This window comes from Myotis daubentonii, chromosome 6, assembly GCF_963259705.1.
Source record: "Myotis daubentonii chromosome 6, mMyoDau2.1, whole genome shotgun sequence".
Taxonomy (NCBI): Eukaryota; Metazoa; Chordata; class Mammalia; order Chiroptera; family Vespertilionidae; genus Myotis; species Myotis daubentonii.
This window is the reverse complement of record NC_081845.1, coordinates 66840238-66860751: the sequence shown is the minus strand read 5'-3', so window position 1 is coordinate 66860751 and position 20514 is coordinate 66840238. Positions and strand designations below refer to the sequence as shown.

Here is a 20514-nt window from a genome sequence, read left to right as displayed (position 1 = left end):
TCCTAGTCAGGGCACAGGCCCACGTTTCAGACTCAATCCCAAGTGAGGTTGTGGAGTAGGCAGCCGATCAAAGATTCTCTCTCATCATTGATATTTCCTCTCTCTCTCTCTCTCTCTCTCTCTCTCTCTCTCTCTCTCTCTCTCTCTCTCTCTCTCCCCCCTCCCCCCTTCCTCTCTCTGAAATTAAAAAAAAAAAAGTGTGGACTTCCCTAGATGCACAACTCTCCGCCTCTTCTAATACACAAGTTTAAATGCAAAAGGAAATCTCTAAAAAGCAGTCAGTGAGGGCTGCATAGCATGAGGAAAGATCCCCATCTTTTCTTGTTAGGACAGCTGTTCTATGCATGCGTGTGCTTTGGGCAGTTACATGAGGCAAGTATGAAATGAACATTCCAACAGTAAGTGTATCAGAGCTTTCACTCTCAGAGCCTTTCTTGTTCCAAGAGTGCAGGCCTTTGTAAGACACCGATCCAGGCAGCTGTAGGAATCCACCAAAAGTAAACTTATAGAAAACCATAATTGGAAAACCAGTGCCTGGGGGCATTTCAGATCATAGCAGAACTCCATTGGTCTGACATTTTTCAAAATCACTTCAGACTCATAGACCAGAGATAGAAAACCAAATGACCGTAGTATTTGGTTTTGTCTTTTTATTTTTTAATGGAAAATTTGAATTATAATGGCAGAGTGAGAGAAAAATGCTTTTGGAATGTCCCTTTTCTTGCCTATTTTTCTGTTTTTCTTTTTTTTTTTCTTTTTTCAAACTAAAATAGTTTCAACTACATGATGTGCACAATTCCCCTCACCATCCATAGAAGGCAAACTTCTAAATTTTAATTTGGTGTCTAAAGTGTCTCAGTCAAAGGAATACAATCTTAGTGTTTCTTCCCTGAACAACAAAAGCACTGAATAATCACACATCTGTGTCTCGGTAGGAAGACCGGCAGGGGCACCAGCAGGAATTTCTAGGATGAATAAGGACACAGACTGAGCCACAGAATGAGCAAACACAGCCTTGCCTGACCCATCAAGTGGGGTCTGTGCACCAGAAAGGCCAGTGCTTAATGGAAAGGCTCTATTTTTTTCTATGGATAACACTCTTGAAAGTAAAACATTGAAATTACTCTCACCCTCATGCCGGGAATGCCGGGGTATCCTGAGCGACCTGGTGGGCAGGCATTGGGACACTGCCGGAGAGACAGAGACAGACAATGCATAAACTAGAGTTCCCGCTTTGTGGCAAAATGGTATTTTTTTAGGAATTCCAGCCACAGAACCCCAGTGCAATTCATTAAATAACTTGGAATATCCCGTTCCTTTTTTATTATTTCATATTTAATCAGAAAAGTACAGAGAATGTAGCAAACCCTGTCCCCCATGTATCCACCACCCAGATTTAATAAATGCTAATATTTTGCCAAGCTTATTTAAGATTTAATTTATTTTAAAAAAATGTTTTCAGATAACCCATAATACCATGACTGGATCCTTTTCCCCTCCCCCTTCCACTGGACTAGCTCTAGCCTGAGGGTCACATCCCCTCATCAAATGTGCCAAAATTGCATTTAGTGCAGTTTACCAGCACATTTGCAAATTAGTCTATAAGTAACACAAGTCTTTGACTTCTATCTTTTTAAAATGGGGGTGATGCCGAAACCGGTTTGGCTCAGTGGATAGAGCGTCGGCCTGTGGACTGAAAGGTCCCAGGTTCGATTCCGGTCAAGGGCATGTACCAGGGTTGCAGGCACATCCCCAGTAGGAGATGTGCAAGAGGCAGCTGATCGATGTTTCTCTCTCATCGATGTTTCTAACTCTCTATCTCTCTCCTTTCCTCTCTGTGAAAAATCAATAAAAATATATTTAAAATAAAATAAAATAAAATGGGGGTGATCTGGTGGGGAAAAAATGCCTTAGACATAAAGTAAAAAGATTATAGTAAAACAAAGATATTTCTATAATGAAGAACAGTTACAGTCTGAGTGTATACAAGCTACCAGTCCACTAATGCTACAGCTTGCTCTGTCATCGGAGTCAAGCACAGAAATACAAAATGTTCCAGTGAGATAAGTTTAAAGAGAATTCATCTGAAGATTACGTGGTCTTTGACTTCAAACTATTTTGTTCAGAGGAAAACATCTTACCAACGGATCTCCATCATGAAAGCCAATTGTTCCCTAAAGTAACAAAATGTTAGAGTTAAGAATATACTTAAATATACTTAAACCTACTAATGGAAAGTTCACTAGACAAAATATAGTTGTTCATTAAATATATAAGGAACAAAGAGCATATACAATTCTAAAAACTTGCCTCATGGGTGTATATCTTTTGGAGAACCCTAAATTGCATAGATTATTTCTTTCAGGGGATTGAAAGGAGATGAAATGAGAGGAATAGGGAATATGGGGAACTTGGAATCATAAACTTAAAATATGGATTATCTCCTACTTGAGCTTCCATTTTTTAATTGCTTACTGTGTAAATCCTTTGCAAAAACTATTTCATTTGAAAATGTTCTTTCATATGTCCAAATTCTGAACACTTGAGAATCACAAACATCAAAGGACTTCAAATATAATGAGTTAGCCATTCCCTGTGAAAACCACGTTTAAACTTATTGTGATTCCTCTACTTTTCTTGCCTAAAAAGAACGGTGTTCTGAATGGGTGCAAAAAATTGGCAGCTATTTTGGAATTCTAGGACAATGAATAATTAACAGGTACTTCCATTTTTGGTTCTTAGGTTTCTTTAATCCCGAATTTCAGTCACAGAGAAATTTAAGCTGCAGATAACTTACACTGGGTCCTGGGGGTCCAGGGGGGCCAGGTGGTCCTCTTTTCCCAGGGTCACCCTAAGTTATTTGAAAATTGTGACACAGTGGTTACATACATGTCAAAACACAGTGCAGAAACCTGGTGAGGCATGAGAGAATGATATTACTAAAACCCCTACAGAGCTCAGCCATGCACAGACCTGTCACCAAAATCAATGGGTTGCCCATAATCCAATCAGCTCCACAAAACCAGAAGAATAAAGGGGTTCCAATCTCACCAACATAATAAAACAGGGCAGAGGAAGACTTGGGGGAAAAGCAAAGACAATTTTCTATAGAATGATCACTTTCTCTATTCTGGAAACAAACTGGAAACACTACGTATTTTTCTAGCGGATTTGCAGAGGAACTGAACAGACAGTACTGCTAGTTCCATCCACCTAATGGCAGCAAAAGAAGGCCTGCACCCAGCCTTAGTGTGAAATGGAAGGTTAATCTCTGCAGAGCCAGACTCTCCCTGGTGCTGGTCACCCACAGCCATCACTTGCTCTGTCACTGCACTCTCTTGCAATTGAGACAGAAGATCAAATGTGGCTAAATTCAAACAAGCCACTCAGGGAAAATGGATTCCAATTATATCCAGAGTTTACTTAATATCCAGAGTTTACTCCTGGCATCTGTTTTCCTTCATAATCTTCTACTATAAGAAGTCAAAAGCATCTTAGATTTAATTTAACTTTGCTAGTATAATCATTTCATATTCATTCAGTTGTTCAGTAAGTAAATTTGTCAAACAGTAAACAAGAAAGGTATATAATCACACTTTGACGGTGATTTCCTACTCTCAAGGAGTTTACATAACATCAGTATTTCATGTTTAAAATATGTATTGAATATTAACATCAAACACTTATGACCAGTAATTTCTTCTATGAAGTTCAGCCCTTTATTGCCTAAAGCTGTTCTGTTAATTTGATTAAACTGTAACGGCCCTAACATAAATACCCGCGGTAATGATTGTAGCCTATTCACTTATCATTTCATGAAAAAACATTGGGCCCCAATCCTAGCTGAGTCTGTAAAATAGAGGTGACAACTTCCTGACTTGATCACTTATTCTGAAAGTTGGGAAGAAAATTTTAGCTGAAAACTTTGGGGAAGCCCTGACTGATTTGGCTCTGTGGATAGAGCGTCAGCCTGTAGACTGAAGGGTCCCAGGTTCAATTCCGACCAAGGGCATGTACCTTGGTTGCGGGCACATCCCCAGTGGGGGGTGTGCAGGAGGCAGCTGATCGATGTTTCTCTCTCATCGATGTTTCTAACTCTCTATCCCTCTCCCTTTCTCTCTGTAAAAAATCAATAAATATATTTTTTTTAAAAAAACTTTGGGGAAAATTTTAAATCATTGTACAAAAACAAGGTAGCATTATTATCTTTGGTCCCCATCAATATTATGAACTGAATGAAATTCATCTGTCATTTTTTGGATGTGCCAGAGAATAATATACAGTTTGGGTAATTTGCCTTCCCTAGTAACATCATCTTTTAAATCAGCAAATGTCTATCAAAAGATGTTGTAGTACTCACAATTGGTCCAACACGGCCAAGCTCTCCAGGGAGACCTGCTCCCCCAGGAGGACCCTGAAGACAACAAATTAAAGGGACATGGTCATTGGTGCATATTTTAACAATCCAGCACAATTGATATCCAGTATGATAAACAACTGACTTCGAATTATGTGCCTGTGCTAGCTTTGGTTTCCAGTGAAACAGTAAGCCATCCTACCAAATTTCAATTACTTAAAGTAGAACAGAAATTTCTCAAGTTAATAAAATGTTTTGTTTAGCATAATAGAGATGCTGTCATCGTAGCCACCTAAGATCATGTGGGTGGGCCACTATGAACACCAGTAGGTAGAATGTTAGTTGGAGAGTAAGGTTGAGATCTGGGAACTAGGCCATTTTTATAGACTATGTAAAAATAAAGCAAAAGATGATACTCACAGGGGGCCCAGGAATACCACGGCCCTAAAAGATCAAAATAAAAATTACGATGATGTGTGATTTATATTTAGTATAAAGACAGACACAGGCCTAACCCAGTTCAAAAATAAATTATAAACTCTATCACTAAATAAATATATGATGCTCATTCGAAAGAAAGCACTGGATAAAGAAAAACAAACATGGCTCTGCTTCTAAAGGAAGTGGAAGCTTATGCCAGCTTCTCTGATGTCTAAGCTAACCAGTAATATTTCTTTCCAAATTTTTTAAAGAAAATCAGAGTAAAGAAGTCACCCATGCTTGCCCTCAAGAGAACTTACCATCACTCACAAAGAGACACATCACAACCTGACAGTTTAAAGAGCTTTTCATTTGTCGTGTTTTATACGAAACCTACATTAAAAGCAACACAGTGTAATGTTTTATAATTTATAATGTGACATTTGGATGCTCCCCCAGGCAAATATTCAGCACAGGGAGACAAGGGAGGAAAAAGGGTCCAAACACACGCTCTTTGACAGGCAGGACTCCATTCCCAGACACCAAATCCAGTAGATATTAAAAGTAAAATGGTGCCACTCCTGAAATGACCTATGATGGGATCCTAATTTAATAGGCTGCATTTGATTTTAAAACTAGCATTCCATCCCCCTCTCCTTTACACTTTATATCTCTTTAGCAACACCAAACTGTGTAAAATTAGGGGTTGAAGCCACATCATATTCATCCTCCAAGCCTCAATTCCTAGCACAAGGCTCACTATATAATAAACCCTAACTATATGCTCGTTGAACTTTATTAATAAACTGCACATCAGCTGCCTAAAATCCCTTATTTTCTCTCTTTGCTTTCCAGGTTCACCTTTCCTCTCTTGGGGTTCCTCATAATTCTTTTCTCGCCTACACGGGCTTGAATCGCTTTTATTCACAGCTATCTCTGTCTGATACCATATTCATGTTAGCTTTTCATCCTAGACTTTCTTTTCTAAAAAATCCATATATGAAGCATCCAATGGTATCAATATATACCCTCTGATAGTGATACTATTATTTCTAATTATTTAGGCAGCCAAAATAAAAAATAATTTCACACGAGCAGTATGTTTAATGATAAGTGGAACTTTTTCAAGGCATTCTTTGAAAAATTGCTCCTACTTGAACATTTTAATATGTGGATCAATTTTGGGGAATGTGTTATGCTTTAAAATGCCAAAGTGATCAATAAGTTATTTCATTATCGGAGACCTAGGTGATTGATAAATTTCACTAAATTTTTTAAAGGCATCACTAACAGATGTTGCACTCTTGGTTGAAAAATACGGGAGGAAGACCAGTGAGCTATTCACTTCTGAAAACAGGTTTTACTGGAAGAGCTGACACTTGCTGAAATATGGCAAAGAAAACAGTGCAAATAAAAAACAAGGAGGAAAAATACAGATTAATGGCAAAAACAAAAGAGGAATGAAGAGCAAAATATAAAGGAAAAGCAGCCTGAGAACTTATTCCTCTTATAAATAGAAATAATGCAAATCTGCCAGATTGTGCAGTGTAGGAAAAGATAGACAGGGAATCAGGCAGGTGAGAATATCTGATGGCTGGTATTTCACCCTATATAATAAAAGCATGATATGCAAATCGACCAAACAGCCGAACAGCAGAACAACCATCCAGATGACCATCCGGATGACCATCTGGACGACCATCCAGATGACCATTCAGGACCACACTATGACACCCACTGGTGCCAGGCCAGCCAAGGCGGTGCAATGTGATTGGTCAGGGGCCCAGCCATTGCCCCATGATTTCCCTGCAGAGGGAGACCCAGACCACTGGCCGGCAGGCTGCCCTCTGCGAGGGAAGCCTGGGTCCTGGGTACCAGCAGCCGGGAGGAAGCCAGTGCCGGCAGCCAGGGGAAGGAAGGCCTACTCTTGCAAAAATTTCGTGCACTGGGCCTCTAGTAAGAGATAAAAACCAGCTATGAAGAAAGTAGTGTGATGCCATGGGCTAAACACTTAATACTTCGATGTTAAGCAAGAAATGGTTTCTATCAATGAGGACAGAGGGGTAGTTTTCCATTGGGAAATACCACCTGCAAACAAACGTATGTATTTTACTGCACATTCACATTTCTCTAAGGTGTTTCCACTCATATTCAGAATACTTACCATGCCAGGTAAGTCATCATGTTTTTTGTAATGTATATTATGTAGAAAACTGCATTTAAAATTTCCACAATGGCAAAATTTTACCTAAAGATAGATTTGCAATTGTATTGCTTTACATGCACTTACTGGAAATCCACGGGATCCCGGCACACCAGGTTCCCCCTAAAAATAAGAATAGCTTCATTGTACTTAGCTTTTTATAGCATAAATATGTAAATATGCAAACTGCATAAATATCAAAATCATTAAAACACTTCACCTGGGTGTTTTTAATTTAATTTAATTCAACTAAAACACAATTTTAGTTGAACCATGTATTTCAGCTGCTTCACAACTTATCTGTTAGTTGATTTGCAGTCTCTACAATCAAATTATACTTCAGCATTTAATTAAAACCAACAAGAAATACCAGATGGCAAACTTACTTTTTGTCCTCTTGGTCCCACAGAGCCAGGAGATCCATCAGGTCCTGTTAATCCCTAACAAAGCAAGATGATATTCGAACTGTTATAGCATCCTTAGTCAAACCATCAAGCTGATAATTTCATTTTATTTATTAATTATGTACAGAATGGTTACCTACGTATAATGCAAATATTCATAAAAATATATTTCTATATTCTTACTCAAAGGTAATGTTTAACATGCCATCTGTTAGTTACTTCATATTGATAAATGTTATTATATTCTAACTTCCTGCTAACTACATTGTTTATCACAGAGTTCAATAACTTAATGTTTTTTGCCATTGCTTTGAAAAAATGCAACATAGCACCTACAGTATTCTAATAGCTAAATCTGATGGAACAACATGTCTTGGTTCTGTGACTTATCCATGTTTTAATACCTCCTTTACTTTGTTTATAAAATAAAAGCACTATGTGTCTTTATAACTCTCTAATAATGTCTTGAGAATTAATAAAATGTTTCTTCAATAGGAATTTAAAATAATCAATCTCCTTATTGCCTTGCAGCCACCTAAATAAAGCCCTCTAGCCCTGGACAATTTGGCTCAGTGGATGGAGGATCCAAGGTTCGATTCGGCTAAGGGCATGTACCTAAGTTGCAGGCTCCTCCCTGACCCAGACCCTGGCTTGACCAGGGCCTGGGCTCATGTAGGAGGCAACCAATTGATGTCTTTCTCTCACATTGGTGTTTCTCTCTTTCCCTCTCTCTGAAAATCAATGGGGAAAAAAAAATATCCTCGAGTGAGGATTAAAAACTAAAGCCCTCTAGCCATCTTCTAGCAATAACTGCTTATTTAAGAACATCAACTTTTAAAGTTGAAACATTTGAGAGCATGAATGTTTCTATATTATCTTCCTTAATAAAATAGCTATAATTAAGTATATATTTTCATGTGTGCAACTATGTATATAAAATTTAAGCCACTTACTATAAAACACTTTATAACTCTCATATTTAATACTAAAGCAGTTATTAAAGCATGTCTCCAAAGCATGCTCATTTTTTACCAGTACTTATTTTATTGTCATTCTCAACATAAAATAGATATTAAAGCAAGACAACACTATGTGTTATTTGAATTTCCATATTTGGTGAAGATACATTTTTATATTTTTAATTTTTTATTTACTCTGACTTTTTTAGATGTCATTTATAATGTAATCTGGAAATTATACCTTGCTAAAGATAATTTTATGTATGTGTATCCTCATATGTGCACAGATTTGTACATATATATATGCATGATTACATAAATATCTTATAAAACCTATCTATTATTAAGATTTTGAAAAATATTCAAGTGATATTAATTGAGGGAAGGATTTCTCTTTTTTTTAATTAAATCTTTATTGTTCAGATTATTACATTTGTTTTTCTTTTTTCCACCCATAACTCCCCTCCTCCCAGTTCCCGCCCCACCCTCCGCCCTCACTCCCCACCCACTGTCCTCATCCATAGGTGCACGATTTTTGTCCAGTCTCTTCCCGCATCTCCCACACCCCTTTCCCCCCCAAGAATAGTCAGTCCATTCCCTTTCTATGTCCCTGATTCTATTATGATCACCAGATTATTTATTCACTTGATTCTTAGATTCACTTATTGATAGATGCATGTTTGTTGTTCATAATTTGTATCTTTTTCTTCTTCTTCCTCTTCTTAAAGGATACCTTTCAGCATTTCATATAATACTGGTTTGGTGGTGATGAACTCCTTTAGCTTTTCCTTATCTGTGAAGCTCTTTATCTGACCTTCAGTTCTGAATGATAGCTTTGCTGGATAAAGTAATCTTGGCTGTAGGTTCTTGGTATTCATCACTTTGAATATTTCTTGCCATTCCCTTCTGGCCTGCAAAGTTTCTGTTGAGAAATCAGCTGACAGTCGTATGGGTACTGCCTTGTAGGTAACTGAGTTTCTTTCTCTTGCTGCTTTTAAGATTCTCTCTTTGTCTTTTGCTCTTGGCATTTTAATTATGATGTGTCTTGGTGTGGTCCTCTTTGGATTCCTTTTGTTTGGGGTTCTCTGAACTTCCTGGACCTGTAAGTCTATTTCTTTCACCAGGTGGGGGAAGTTTTCTGTCATTATTTCTTCAAATAGGTTTTCAATATCTTGCTGTCTCTCATCTTCTGGCACCCCTATAATTCTGATGTTGGTAGGCTTGAAGGTGTCCCAGAGGCTCCTTACACTATCTTCGTATTTTCGGATTCTTTTTTCATTTTGCTTTTCCGGTTGGGTGTTTTTTGCTTCTTCGCATTTCGAATCTTTGACTTGATTCTTGCGCTCCTCTGGTCTGCTGTTGGGTGTCTGTATAATATTCTTTATTTCAGTCAGTGTATGCTTAATTTCTAGTTGGTCCTTTATCACAACATCAAGGGTCTTATTAGTTTTCGTGTAGATCTCATTAAGTTTATCCGCAGCTTCTAAACAGTTCTTGAGAGACCTTAAAAGTGTGGTTCTGGCCCTGACTGGTTTGGCTCAGTGGATAGAGCATCGGCCTGCGGACTGAAAGGTCCCAGGTTCGATTCCAGCCAAGGGCATGTACCTTGGTTGCGGGCACATCCCCAGTGTGGGGTGTGCAGGAGGCAGCTGATCCATGTTTCTCTCTCATCGATGTTTCTAACTCACTATCCCTCTCCCTTCCTCTCTGTAAAAATCAATAAAATATATTTTTTAAAAAAAAAAGTGTGGTTCTGAACTCAATATCCTCCATGGACAATTTTGTCCTGTTTCTTTGTCTCCGCATTTTTTATGCTTTCTTGGTGCACCCCCTAGTGGTCTTTGTGCGCAGTCTTGTTGTAGTTAAGCCTTGATTGTTGTCAGCAATACCGGGGGTGATTTGACCTCCAGGCTAATTGGCTATGAGAGTCTGCTGTGTCTGCAGTGGGAGAGCTTCTGTGCTGGATCTCTAGGGCAGTGCTAATCTAGCCTTTGCCTGAGGCTATTCGGCAAATGGCTCTGAGCAGGGCTTGGGCGGGGCGGGTCCCTGGGGATCTACAGGGCGGGTGGAGCAAGCAGTTATGGCTGCTCTCAGTTCCGTCCCTAGGGGCTCTGCCTCACAGAGTCCCAGCAACTGCTGCAAACCTCAGAGAGAAAGCTGCCTTCGATTTCCGACCAAAGCCAGACAGTCCCGCTTCTCCTGTTTTAGTCTGGGTCCCTAGAGACTCACCCGGATCTGGAGCTCAGAGTCTGAAACTCCCTCCCGATTGAAAACAACAACTGCGCCCTCCGCCGCCAGCCCGCTCCGCGCACACTCCGCACCTCAGTATTTCACTTCAGCACTGCGCCTCCTCTGAGTCTGGGTATGATATTCTCTTTCCTCCTAGTTGTAGAATTTCCACTCAGCCAGCCTTCCTGTGGTTCTGGATGATGTCTGTTCCGTCTCTAGTTGTTTTTTGAAGTGGTTGTTCGAGGCAGCAATCTCCGGCGTTAACCTATGCCGCATCTTGGTTTTTTGTTCTTTTTTTTCAGGATTTCTTGAAATTATAAAAACCTTACTTAAAAATGGATCACCAAAATCCCATTTTTAATCTGTCATAGTCTACATAATTATCAATAAAATGCTTTCATGTAATTTATAGAGAAAGTTTGTTCACTGGTCACCATTTTTATATTTCTCTACATTAATTAATTTCCCTCATAACTCCATAGAGTGAATAAAAGGAAGTAGAAAAAAATGAGTTGAAAATATTAATTACTGGAAGTGTGCCAATGAAGAAAACTATATATTAAACCCACACAAAAGAATTTTTGACAGACTGTCTTTTATTTTCAATTGCCCTCCTCTAATTACAACACTCTAACCTGGGAACAAGCCCCAATATCTTAGTTGCTGAGCACCTATGGTAACGGAACGTTGGCTTTTGTACTTCAGCAAATAAACCATACCTCCAGAACCCTCTCTGGAAGCATAGATGGCACATAGGTTTTCTAAACCTCAGGGCATGTTTAACTAACGGAACCTCTAATTCCCACTTTGTGTATATGTCCAATCCTGGTCAATTTTCACACACACGGCCCACTAACCGTCTTCAATCTGTGACTTGAGTAACTGATAAGATTAGAAGACATTGGCTTCTATTTATGGTAGTTTTCCAGCTGCACAATAATAAAGCAGAACCAAGTAAAGGGTTGGATAACCTGGAGGTTGCCTCCTGGTCACTTCTTCCTTAGGATCCTCTACAGGACCTGATAAAGATGTCTATCCCTAGGAAGTTCTCTGAATTAAACTGAAAATATATTCTGGTGTCAGATGTTACAGTGTACTCTGTTATGAAATAGCCATGTAGAAAGGCACAAAACTCCATGAGCTGTAACTGAAATTTTTAGAAATGCAAAAAGAAAGACTCCATGAGGACAAGGGCTGTGTGTCCATTCAATCCTAGAACATTGCCTTGAGCATCTAATACATACCCAATACCTGACGATGGAGTACAATTAATTTAGGTCAGCCTGGTAGGTGGGAGGATATTACACCTGTCCCTTCCACATCATCTTTATTTTTGTTGAAATCCCAGCTCTGCCACTTATTAGCTATGCAACCATTCACAAGTTACTTAACTATATAGTGCCTCGGTGTCCTAATCTGTAAAATAGATGTAATAATAATGTCTACCTCATGTGGCAATTTTGAAGATTAAATGGGATATAACACACAAAGTGCTTACACCAGTGCCTGGCAGAGTGGGCTCTGAATAAATGTTAGCTACTCTTATTGTCATCATTATTATATCATCGGCCCTGTTCTAGATGCTGGGAAGGGTTCACATGAATCATAAGACATGTCTCCTGCTCTCTGGGAAAGGGTTCTGCAAACAAATACAGATACTAACCACAGGCACTGTACTTCACAGACCTCTCACATTTCTTCGATGCCTTACTAGTTCTACTTATACTGACCTTTAAGAATAATTTCTTAATAACTCACTGTGCTAAACATATAACATCTCCCAGGGACAATAGTTGTATACACTCAGAGTGTGTTCTAACCTCTTCCCTGTAGAAAGGGCATGGTTTAACTATAATTCCTATAATTAATTCTAATTATTATTCTTCCTATCATAGATGTATGCTAGAAGAATAAATAAAATACTGCTTTACAGAGTTCACTGAGCATGTCACAGCAAATAGTGCCTATAAGAATGTCCCTAGCAATATTATTAATGACTAGAGGCCTGGTGCATGGATCCATGCACATTGAAAGGAAATTAATTAGAAGGTGGCAGGCGGGGTGGGACTGGGCAAGATGGGCCAGACATGCCCTGGAGCCAACCTCCTGCAGTCCCTCCCCGACTGGCTGCACCTGGGGTGGTCTGGGGCTTGAAGGGTGTCTGTGGAGTGAGCGGGGTCCCTCTGGCAGGTGGGCTCCCTCGGCCTGGCCTGCAGGGATCGGCCAAAACCAGCTCTCGGACATCCCCAGAGGGGTCCCAGAGTGCGAGAGGGCACTCTGCACTCTGCAAAGTTGCTGTCGCTCGGCAGTTCCTGCGTTGAGTGTCTGCCCCCTGGTGGTCAGTGCGCATCATACCTACCGGCCAGTCGGCTGGTCACTTAGCCTTTTATATATATAGAAGATAGATAATAACAAAGTTGTCCTTTGGGTGCAAGCTTATAACCAAGCTCCAACTTCTCTAATTTTACATGTCTATAAGGGCAAATAACTTAAAGTCATAGCAGGAAGGAAAAAATTTTATATATAAGCCTAGCAGGTTTGGCTCAGTGGAGAAAGTATCAGCCCATGGACTGAAGGGTCCCAGGTTTGATTCTGGTTAGAGGCATGTGCCCATGTTGCCAGCTCAATCCCGGGGGGCATGCAGGAGGCAGATGATCAATGATTCTCTCTCATCATTGATGTTTCTATCTCTCTCTCTTTCTCCCTTCCTCTCTGAAATCAATAAAAATATATTTTTTAAAAACGGTTAGATATATATTTTCCCCACATTTACATTTACACACATACATGCACACACACACAATTTTAATTTGCAATAATTCTTACTTATTAAAGAAATAAGAGAAAACAATATTACCAGTGGCAGAAAGAATTGCTTTTATATGAATGTTTATAAAGATAAAGTTCTATATAGGATCACAGTGAAGATGACTATGTTCTGAACTTCCACGCTGCTGTTTGGCAGGAAGCACAAGGAATATCAGCCCTTGATTATATTTCCTCCAGAATTCCAATGACTCAGGTCTGGAGACTCCAGACATAATAGTTTCCATGACTTTTTATTTTTTTCTGTCAAAAATCCACTTAAGCCCTAACCAGTTTGGCTCAGTGGATAGAGCGTCAGCCTGCGGACTGAAGGGTCCTAGGTTCGATTCCAGTCAGGGCATGTTCCTTGGTTGCAGGCACATCCCCAGTAGGGGGTGTTCAGGGGGCAGCTGATCGATGTTTCCCTCTCATCAATGTTTCTAACCCTCTATCCCTCTCTCTTCCTCTCTGTAAAAAATCAGTAAAATATATTTTTAAAAATCCACTTAATTTAGGATAATTACCTTTAACCATGTTCCTTTCAAATTCTTCTAAACATCATCTGGTAATGTTAACATGTGGTAATGTTAACTAAATGCAAAAAAAAAAAAAATACAACTTTGCAATGAACCAAACAGCAGAAGACAGAGATTGGAAGTTTACGGTCCTACAACTACACTCAGGTTCACCTATCACGAAAACATTATTGACGCTTTCCTACTTCCCTATGTCCAGGGACAAACAAACAGCAAACTCTGATCTAGTTATTGATATTTCTTTATTCTCAATGTAAAGAAAAAATTTAGAGTAAAAGACCTGTTTAAAATGTCAAATGAGACAAAGGGTGGAGTAAGAAAATTTTTTGGCTAAGAATCTTATAAGTCTCATGTGGCTCCATTTCAAAAAGTGGTAAATAAGAACCATAGAAATATTTATAAATAATTACAAAATATCAATTATAAATTATTTTTATTATCCATTGAATTATCCATATCACTTTTCATTAGTAATTCAGATTCTAAAAATTCACTGTTACTCTTTTTCTCTGATTATTCATCTATTTAAGAACCTCATTTGTATCTGAATAAAGCAAAACTATCTAGAAAGAGAGTAAGTCTAAAACTCAAGAAATCTGGTTTCTTTCTTAGCCACCAAAGAACTCTAGGTCTCTAAGGAACCTAGTGTCCTCATAATTATTCAATGTCCTTATCTATGGAGAATAATATTAGCCAAACCTGCTTTCCAGATTGTTGTAACGTTAAAGGAAATAAAGTTTGCAAGGGTGCTTGAGAAAAATGCGAATTAGTATAGTTAATATTTTGCTTAGTTCTAGGAAATGCCTAAAATACTGGCGCATAGATGGATTTCTTACTTTTTTTCTTCTTCCTTTCTCTTTTTCTCTTGCTTTCCTTCTCACTCCCAGAAGACTGACTCAATGCCCTCATCAGACTCTCCCTAAAGGCCTCCCAGGAACGAAGAAAGGTACTAAGAAGCCTTACTCTTACATTTTTTAACTCTGGAAATCCGGTTTGTTCTGTACTATAGTACTGCAATTATAGACACAGAAAAAATATACGTGTAATTGCTATTTACATTTACTTTTGAAGATTTTAAAGCACTTCCATTTGTTTATCCAAAATGTCTATTTATGTAGGGAAATTATAAAGCAAAACTAGGTATTGTCTTCCTGACATTATGGTAAAAAATGAAGAATTTGTTGAGCATGCGACATAAGACCATAAAACTAAGGTACAGAGAAGTCTAGCCCTCTGTCTGAGATTATTGCAACTCAATAGCAAGAGAAGATTTCAGGTGCTTCAACTACCAAAAAATTAATAATGATAATACTAACAGCAATAATAATAATAATTCAATCATAAAATTTCTTTTCACACAAAAGTCAAATCAAAGTTTCAAAGAAATGCAGAAATAAATCCAACCTATATTGGGCTGCTAGTTTTTTAGTGGTCTTATATGTATTGGACTTTTTTATTATGAGACTATTTCAAGTCATTCAGAGTGTTAGTATATTATGCAAATATTAATTTGATATTCAGTTTGCATTCTCCAAATATTCATCCTTGGGGGCCTCACACACTATCACTTTGCCTACATACATAGAAAGTTCAAACTAGAGGCTTTGAAATGTAAAACAAAGTCTATCTCCTAAAGCATAAACACCATAGACAAATGTCCTCATTGTAATAATCTGGATAAAGAAAGCACATCTTACTAACTTGAAATCTTCCTATTTTGCTTTTCTCAAAATGAAGGATTTGTCTTAAAATCAAATCAAACATTCTTGGAAATTGCAATCATAGGTTTTCAGGTGCTTTCTGTGAGTCAGGAAAGTCTTTAGTTTGGGGAAACGACCTAAAGTGATAACTTGAAGGATAACTTGGATGCACCACTGTCTGTCCTCTGAGAAGAGATGACATCTCCTTCTCCATTTGGTGTCTCAATCACAAAGCCCAGGACTGGCCTGCACTGGGAACTCAGTCAGCATGAGCCAAGTGCCCAAAGACGGGAGAAGCTGACAGTCCTGAAGTAATCTTTCTCTGAAGAGATATTATTCAGGGTTAGGTTCACCATACAACTCAGTATCTGAGCTTCCTGCAGATGGGGGAAGGGAGTATGGAGATGGGTATATTGGGGAAGGGTTGCTGGTTTCTCTTCAAGCGACCCTAGCCAGCTTATTTTTATCAAAGAAAACCCCATGGAAAGAGAGATAACTAGTTTTGAATTTCCTATTCCATGTGTGCTGGCCATTCCCCTGCCCCTGCCCCACCCCCAGGCACCCCCCACGCACTTCCGGCCCTCCCCTCAACCCCAGTTTCTTTTTTCTCTCTGCCCCTTTCCCTGCCTGCGGTTGTTTTTCTGAATTAATCTAGGGAGTGGCAGTAAAAGGACAAGAGCAATTACAGCGTGCTGCGAAGCCCCAGCAGAGACCAGGAGGCGTCCATCTCCCCCAGCACCCCTTGTGCCCTCAAGTGGGGCCGAGAGTGCAGAAGGTGAGCCGAGAATGGACTGTCTGAGCCAGGAACCCGGTACCACTGCTGTTTTCTGAAAGTTGGAAATGCCAGCGCTGCGTGCAGTCCCCAGAGAGCCTCGAGGTATGCGGGAGCTTCACCCTCGCAGGCCTCTTTGCAGAAAGCTGCTGCCTCCAAGTCGGCCAGGCAAATTCACAGCCACAGTCCTGTTCCAACTAGGCCTACCGCCTCCCAGCACTAAGTCTCCCCCTTCCTCCTTCCCTCCTCCTTCCTCCCCTACACACCACACACACACACACACACACACACACACACACACACACACACACACGCCTACTCACGTCAGCGCCAGGCGTGCCAGGCTTGCCAGAAGCTCCCGGTTTTCCAGGTTCTCCAGGAGGACCCTGCGTAGGGGGAAGGGGGAGCGGGGGGCGGGGGAGGCAGGGAGAGAAAAAAGTGCAACGTTGAGACCCTTTGGACCACATCTAAAGGGACCAGGTGGAGTGCAAACGTGCTGATCAACTTACCGGGGGGCCTGGGGGACCCTTTGGACCTCGGTCACCCTGGAGGCGTAGGAGAGAAGGAAAGAGCCGTCACTGAGATGCTGGGACCCTCTGAGAGAATCCCACCCACGTTCACCACACAGATGGGGACAGAAACAAGGTAAACAATGGAAGCTCGTGACCACTGGGGACAACTGCCTCCTCCCTCCGAAAATCCCGAATCTTCTAGGATCCAACCCCCAACTGTCCGATCCCGCCTTTGGCTGGGGAGCAACTTGCCCCTCAAAACACAACCTGGGAGCCGCTGGAGAAAGGGTAGGAAAGGGCAGGACTGGAAGACAGAGGGGCTGGAGATAGAAACTTACGTCGATGCCATCGATGCCAGGAACTCCAGGGGGGCCCGGAGGCCCCGGGGGACCCTGCTCGCCGGGGGGACCTCTCTGACAAAAACAGCACACACCACGGGTCAGGGAACACATTAGGCAACAAGGAGAAACCGGGCCATGTCCTGAGGCCCCCACCTCCGCAGGGCAAGGACAACTCCCCCCCCCCCCCCCCCATGGAGGCCGGGTTTTGAAACCCAATATAACAAAATGTATCAGACTTCAAGCTGCGCAGGTTGCTTGGGCTCTGCCACTTTCTGAACGAGGCTGAACAGTGGGGTCCGAGCAGCATGGAAGCGCCAAAGTGGGGGAGGGGTCCTAGGGCCTCACCCCTAAAAAGTGCACTAAACCAAAAGGGGGTCTGGAGGAAGGCAGGGCCTGATGTCTATTTTTTTTTTTCTTTAAAGGATTCAATCATGAAAATGGTGGTCACTGGATACCTTGATTGAATCAGTAATTGCAAGTCAGTGTTTGGACTAAAATGGAACAGCTAAGACTGGAGGTACTCTATATCAGATGGATTACAATATCGTTTTTGTAAATCTCTCTAGCCCCGTAGAAATCTGAGGGCAATACTCTTGAGGAAAAGATTGGGGAGGAGTGGGCAGAAGGTCCCTGAAACCCAGCGAGCGCCCGGCCTCATTTCAGATTCACCTGCAGGGACACCCTTTTGCATGAGGTCTTTGCACCTTGCTTCAAAACGACACCAAATTTCAGACTGACCCTACGGAGTGTCCCGGCTTATCGCTTGCAAGCAGCTAAGCTTTGAGGGCGCTGGAGGGACGAGGGAAGGGTGGCCTTTGAAATAGTGTGAGCATGTTGCTTAGGGAATGTGGGGGACTTTTCCACCCTTTCAAATTTAAAAAAAGAAAAAAAAGAGCTTCTTTCATCAAGGAAAACTTTGTTTTTCTAAACTCCAATGAGCAGACAGGTTACAATGGGGTCTTTGTAAGTGAAACCTCAAACCTCGGCTGGACTCCTCCGCCCCCGGCGCGGGAGGGAGGCCACGCTGGTGCCTTTGGGAAGTTGCTGAAATGTTTATGGGCGCCAAGGCTGCCCAGTGCCAAACCCCGGGCCACGGGCACCACTCGCAGGACGCACGGCTTAGAGCTGCACCCGCGGGATGCAGGAGCGGGAGAGGGAGGTTTAGGGGCGCTGGCCTGAATCCCCATCTTCCCCGGCTCCCTTTTGGCTGTGTCCAGGAGAGGGGAGGGGAGAGAAGGGCAGGTAAGAGGAAACCAAGCTAAAAATTAAAGCCGAGTCTGGAGACACCGAGGGCCTTTAGGGTCTGAGCCCGCAGCGTTAGGTCCCAAGTGGGAGAAGGTGTCCTTTCCCGGACCGATGGGTCACCTGGGGTCCCCGATTCCCATGGTACTTGCTGCAGGTGCTCCGGGCTGGAGTTAATACGCCGCCTTCAGCCCTGGGGATGCTCCGAGCCCTCCCTACCGCTCCCTCAACAGCTGCGCCCCCACCTTCCCCCGTGTGCGCTGGGAAAATGCAAACACTTTTCGCCCCCAGCTTACCTGATCCGGAGCCTGGCTGGGCTGGTGGAGAAAAAGATGGGGAGAAAGTGAGAAGGCGCCCCGCCCCCGCCCCAAACTCTCACACAACTTACTTGAGCCGCGCACAAGCAGAGCCCTGACAGCAGCAGTCGCAGCCCTAGGGCACCGTGGTCCCGCGTCGTCCATGCCATGCCCACCACCCTCTACTAATCCCCGGGACCGATTGTGCCTCCGCCACCCGGCTCGGGTTCGGGACCCACCGCACAGAGTGGTACTTCTTCCCCGCAAAAAGCGCCCCCGGGATTAGCGTTTGCAAAGGTGCCTGGGCGGGGGAGGCGTACGTTCCTCCGGTTTATGAATGGCCCTGGAGAGGGTCCTGGGGATTGGAGGAGAGCTTTCGGCCCGGCCCGGGGGACGGATAAAATGACAACAGTCCCCTTAACCCTTTCCCCAACCACACAGGCTCTGCCCCCGCCCACCGGGCCCATTGCTGCCACTGGCTGTCCTCAGAGCCTCCTCGGGTGGCCTGTGCGCCTTGGTGGGCGGCGAGTAGACTCTCAGCTTTCTTGCAGGAGCGTTTTGGGAGGGAGTAAGCGACCAAAGGCAGAATCAGATACCCCTGGGTGGTTTCTCCCCTCCAGGCTGTGCTTCCTTAATATCTATCCGATGGGTACAGCTAAGCCCAGACTTTTTGGAGAAAGAGTATGGAAGGCAGGATGGAGAGGCATCAGCGGGGTGGAAGGGGCAGATGGTCAAAGGGACTCACCGTTATCCTGACTGGGAGCTCATGGCAAGTTTCTCTGCTGGGTCGAAGTGGGTCACAATGGATCAGCATCCATTGAAGTTCAAACTGAACAAAGACAGCAGACAGTCAGTGCAGGTTCTTTTGGAGAACAGAAACAGGTCATTTAAGAGAAAGGTGAGTTGGTAAGTGTGGTCCAATTGCTAAGTGACTGGGGACCAACTTGAACTGGTTGATCTCGGTGCACCAGGACTTTCATTGTCCCTTGAATATAAATTTCCACTGGAAATGGGCTGGAATCCCAAATATCTCTGATCATTGGATGCAGATGTCTTCAGCTCTGCATTACTCCAGCATAGCCTAGGCAGGAAACCGATTGCTGGGCACTGATTTTCTATTTCTGTTCTCACCACAACCCCTCCTCCCCCCCCCCCCAAGAAGTCCATTCTATTAAAATGAGACTGGAGAGAACAAAGAAATGTCCTAGTCACAAGCCAGTAAGACTTAGAGGCTGAATTGGAACCCAGGCCTACTGAACTCCACAGAGAACATATGTGCTAAGAGTTAATATGGGAGAAGATTAAGGACAGGCAGCCAATGAGGTGGCACCCAGGAATAAAGCCGAGGAAAGAAAATCGGATCCTCGAAGAAATATGCACACTAGAGAAGACATCCTCCATGGAGTGGTCACAGGTTGAAATAGAAATAGGAAGGATCAGAAATGGTGGGAATGAGAGGGAAATCTAGGACTCAGGGGGAAAGCAACATAATAAAAAAAACATTCAGATTTGGTATAATTTTAGTCATTGGTTGCAGAGATATAAAATTCTAAGCACTTGAAATCCAACTTCTTACATTTTAGCAGGTGCTAAGGGAGAAAACAGAGTGGAACAAAAAAGATACAGGCCAAAGGAAGAGTGGCCAGATCTGAATCTGAGAGCCTTGGGAGACAAGAGGGAAACACACACATACACACACACACACACACACACACACACACACACAGGTGTATTCCAC

The 20514-nt window shown here is 42.1% G+C and overlaps 1 protein-coding gene across 1 annotated transcript in view; it reads right to left on the bottom strand.

Moving 5' to 3' along the window:
* COL9A1 (collagen type IX alpha 1 chain) overlaps positions 1-20514 on the bottom strand; it is a 98529-nt gene that overhangs the window by 55985 nt on the left and 22030 nt on the right. The window contains exons 6-17 of the mRNA XM_059701271.1: positions 19522-19605; positions 18777-18797; positions 17236-17310; positions 16895-16930; positions 16709-16771; positions 7367-7420; positions 7068-7103; positions 4778-4801; positions 4361-4414; positions 2798-2851; positions 2142-2174; positions 1131-1187 (exon numbers count right to left, since the gene is read on the bottom strand). Of these exons, the coding sequence (XP_059557254.1) occupies positions 1131-1187; positions 2142-2174; positions 2798-2851; positions 4361-4414; positions 4778-4801; positions 7068-7103; positions 7367-7420; positions 16709-16771; positions 16895-16930; positions 17236-17310; positions 18777-18797; positions 19522-19605 (591 nt within the window). The remainder of the gene's footprint in view (positions 1-1130; positions 1188-2141; positions 2175-2797; positions 2852-4360; positions 4415-4777; positions 4802-7067; positions 7104-7366; positions 7421-16708; positions 16772-16894; positions 16931-17235; positions 17311-18776; positions 18798-19521; positions 19606-20514) is intronic.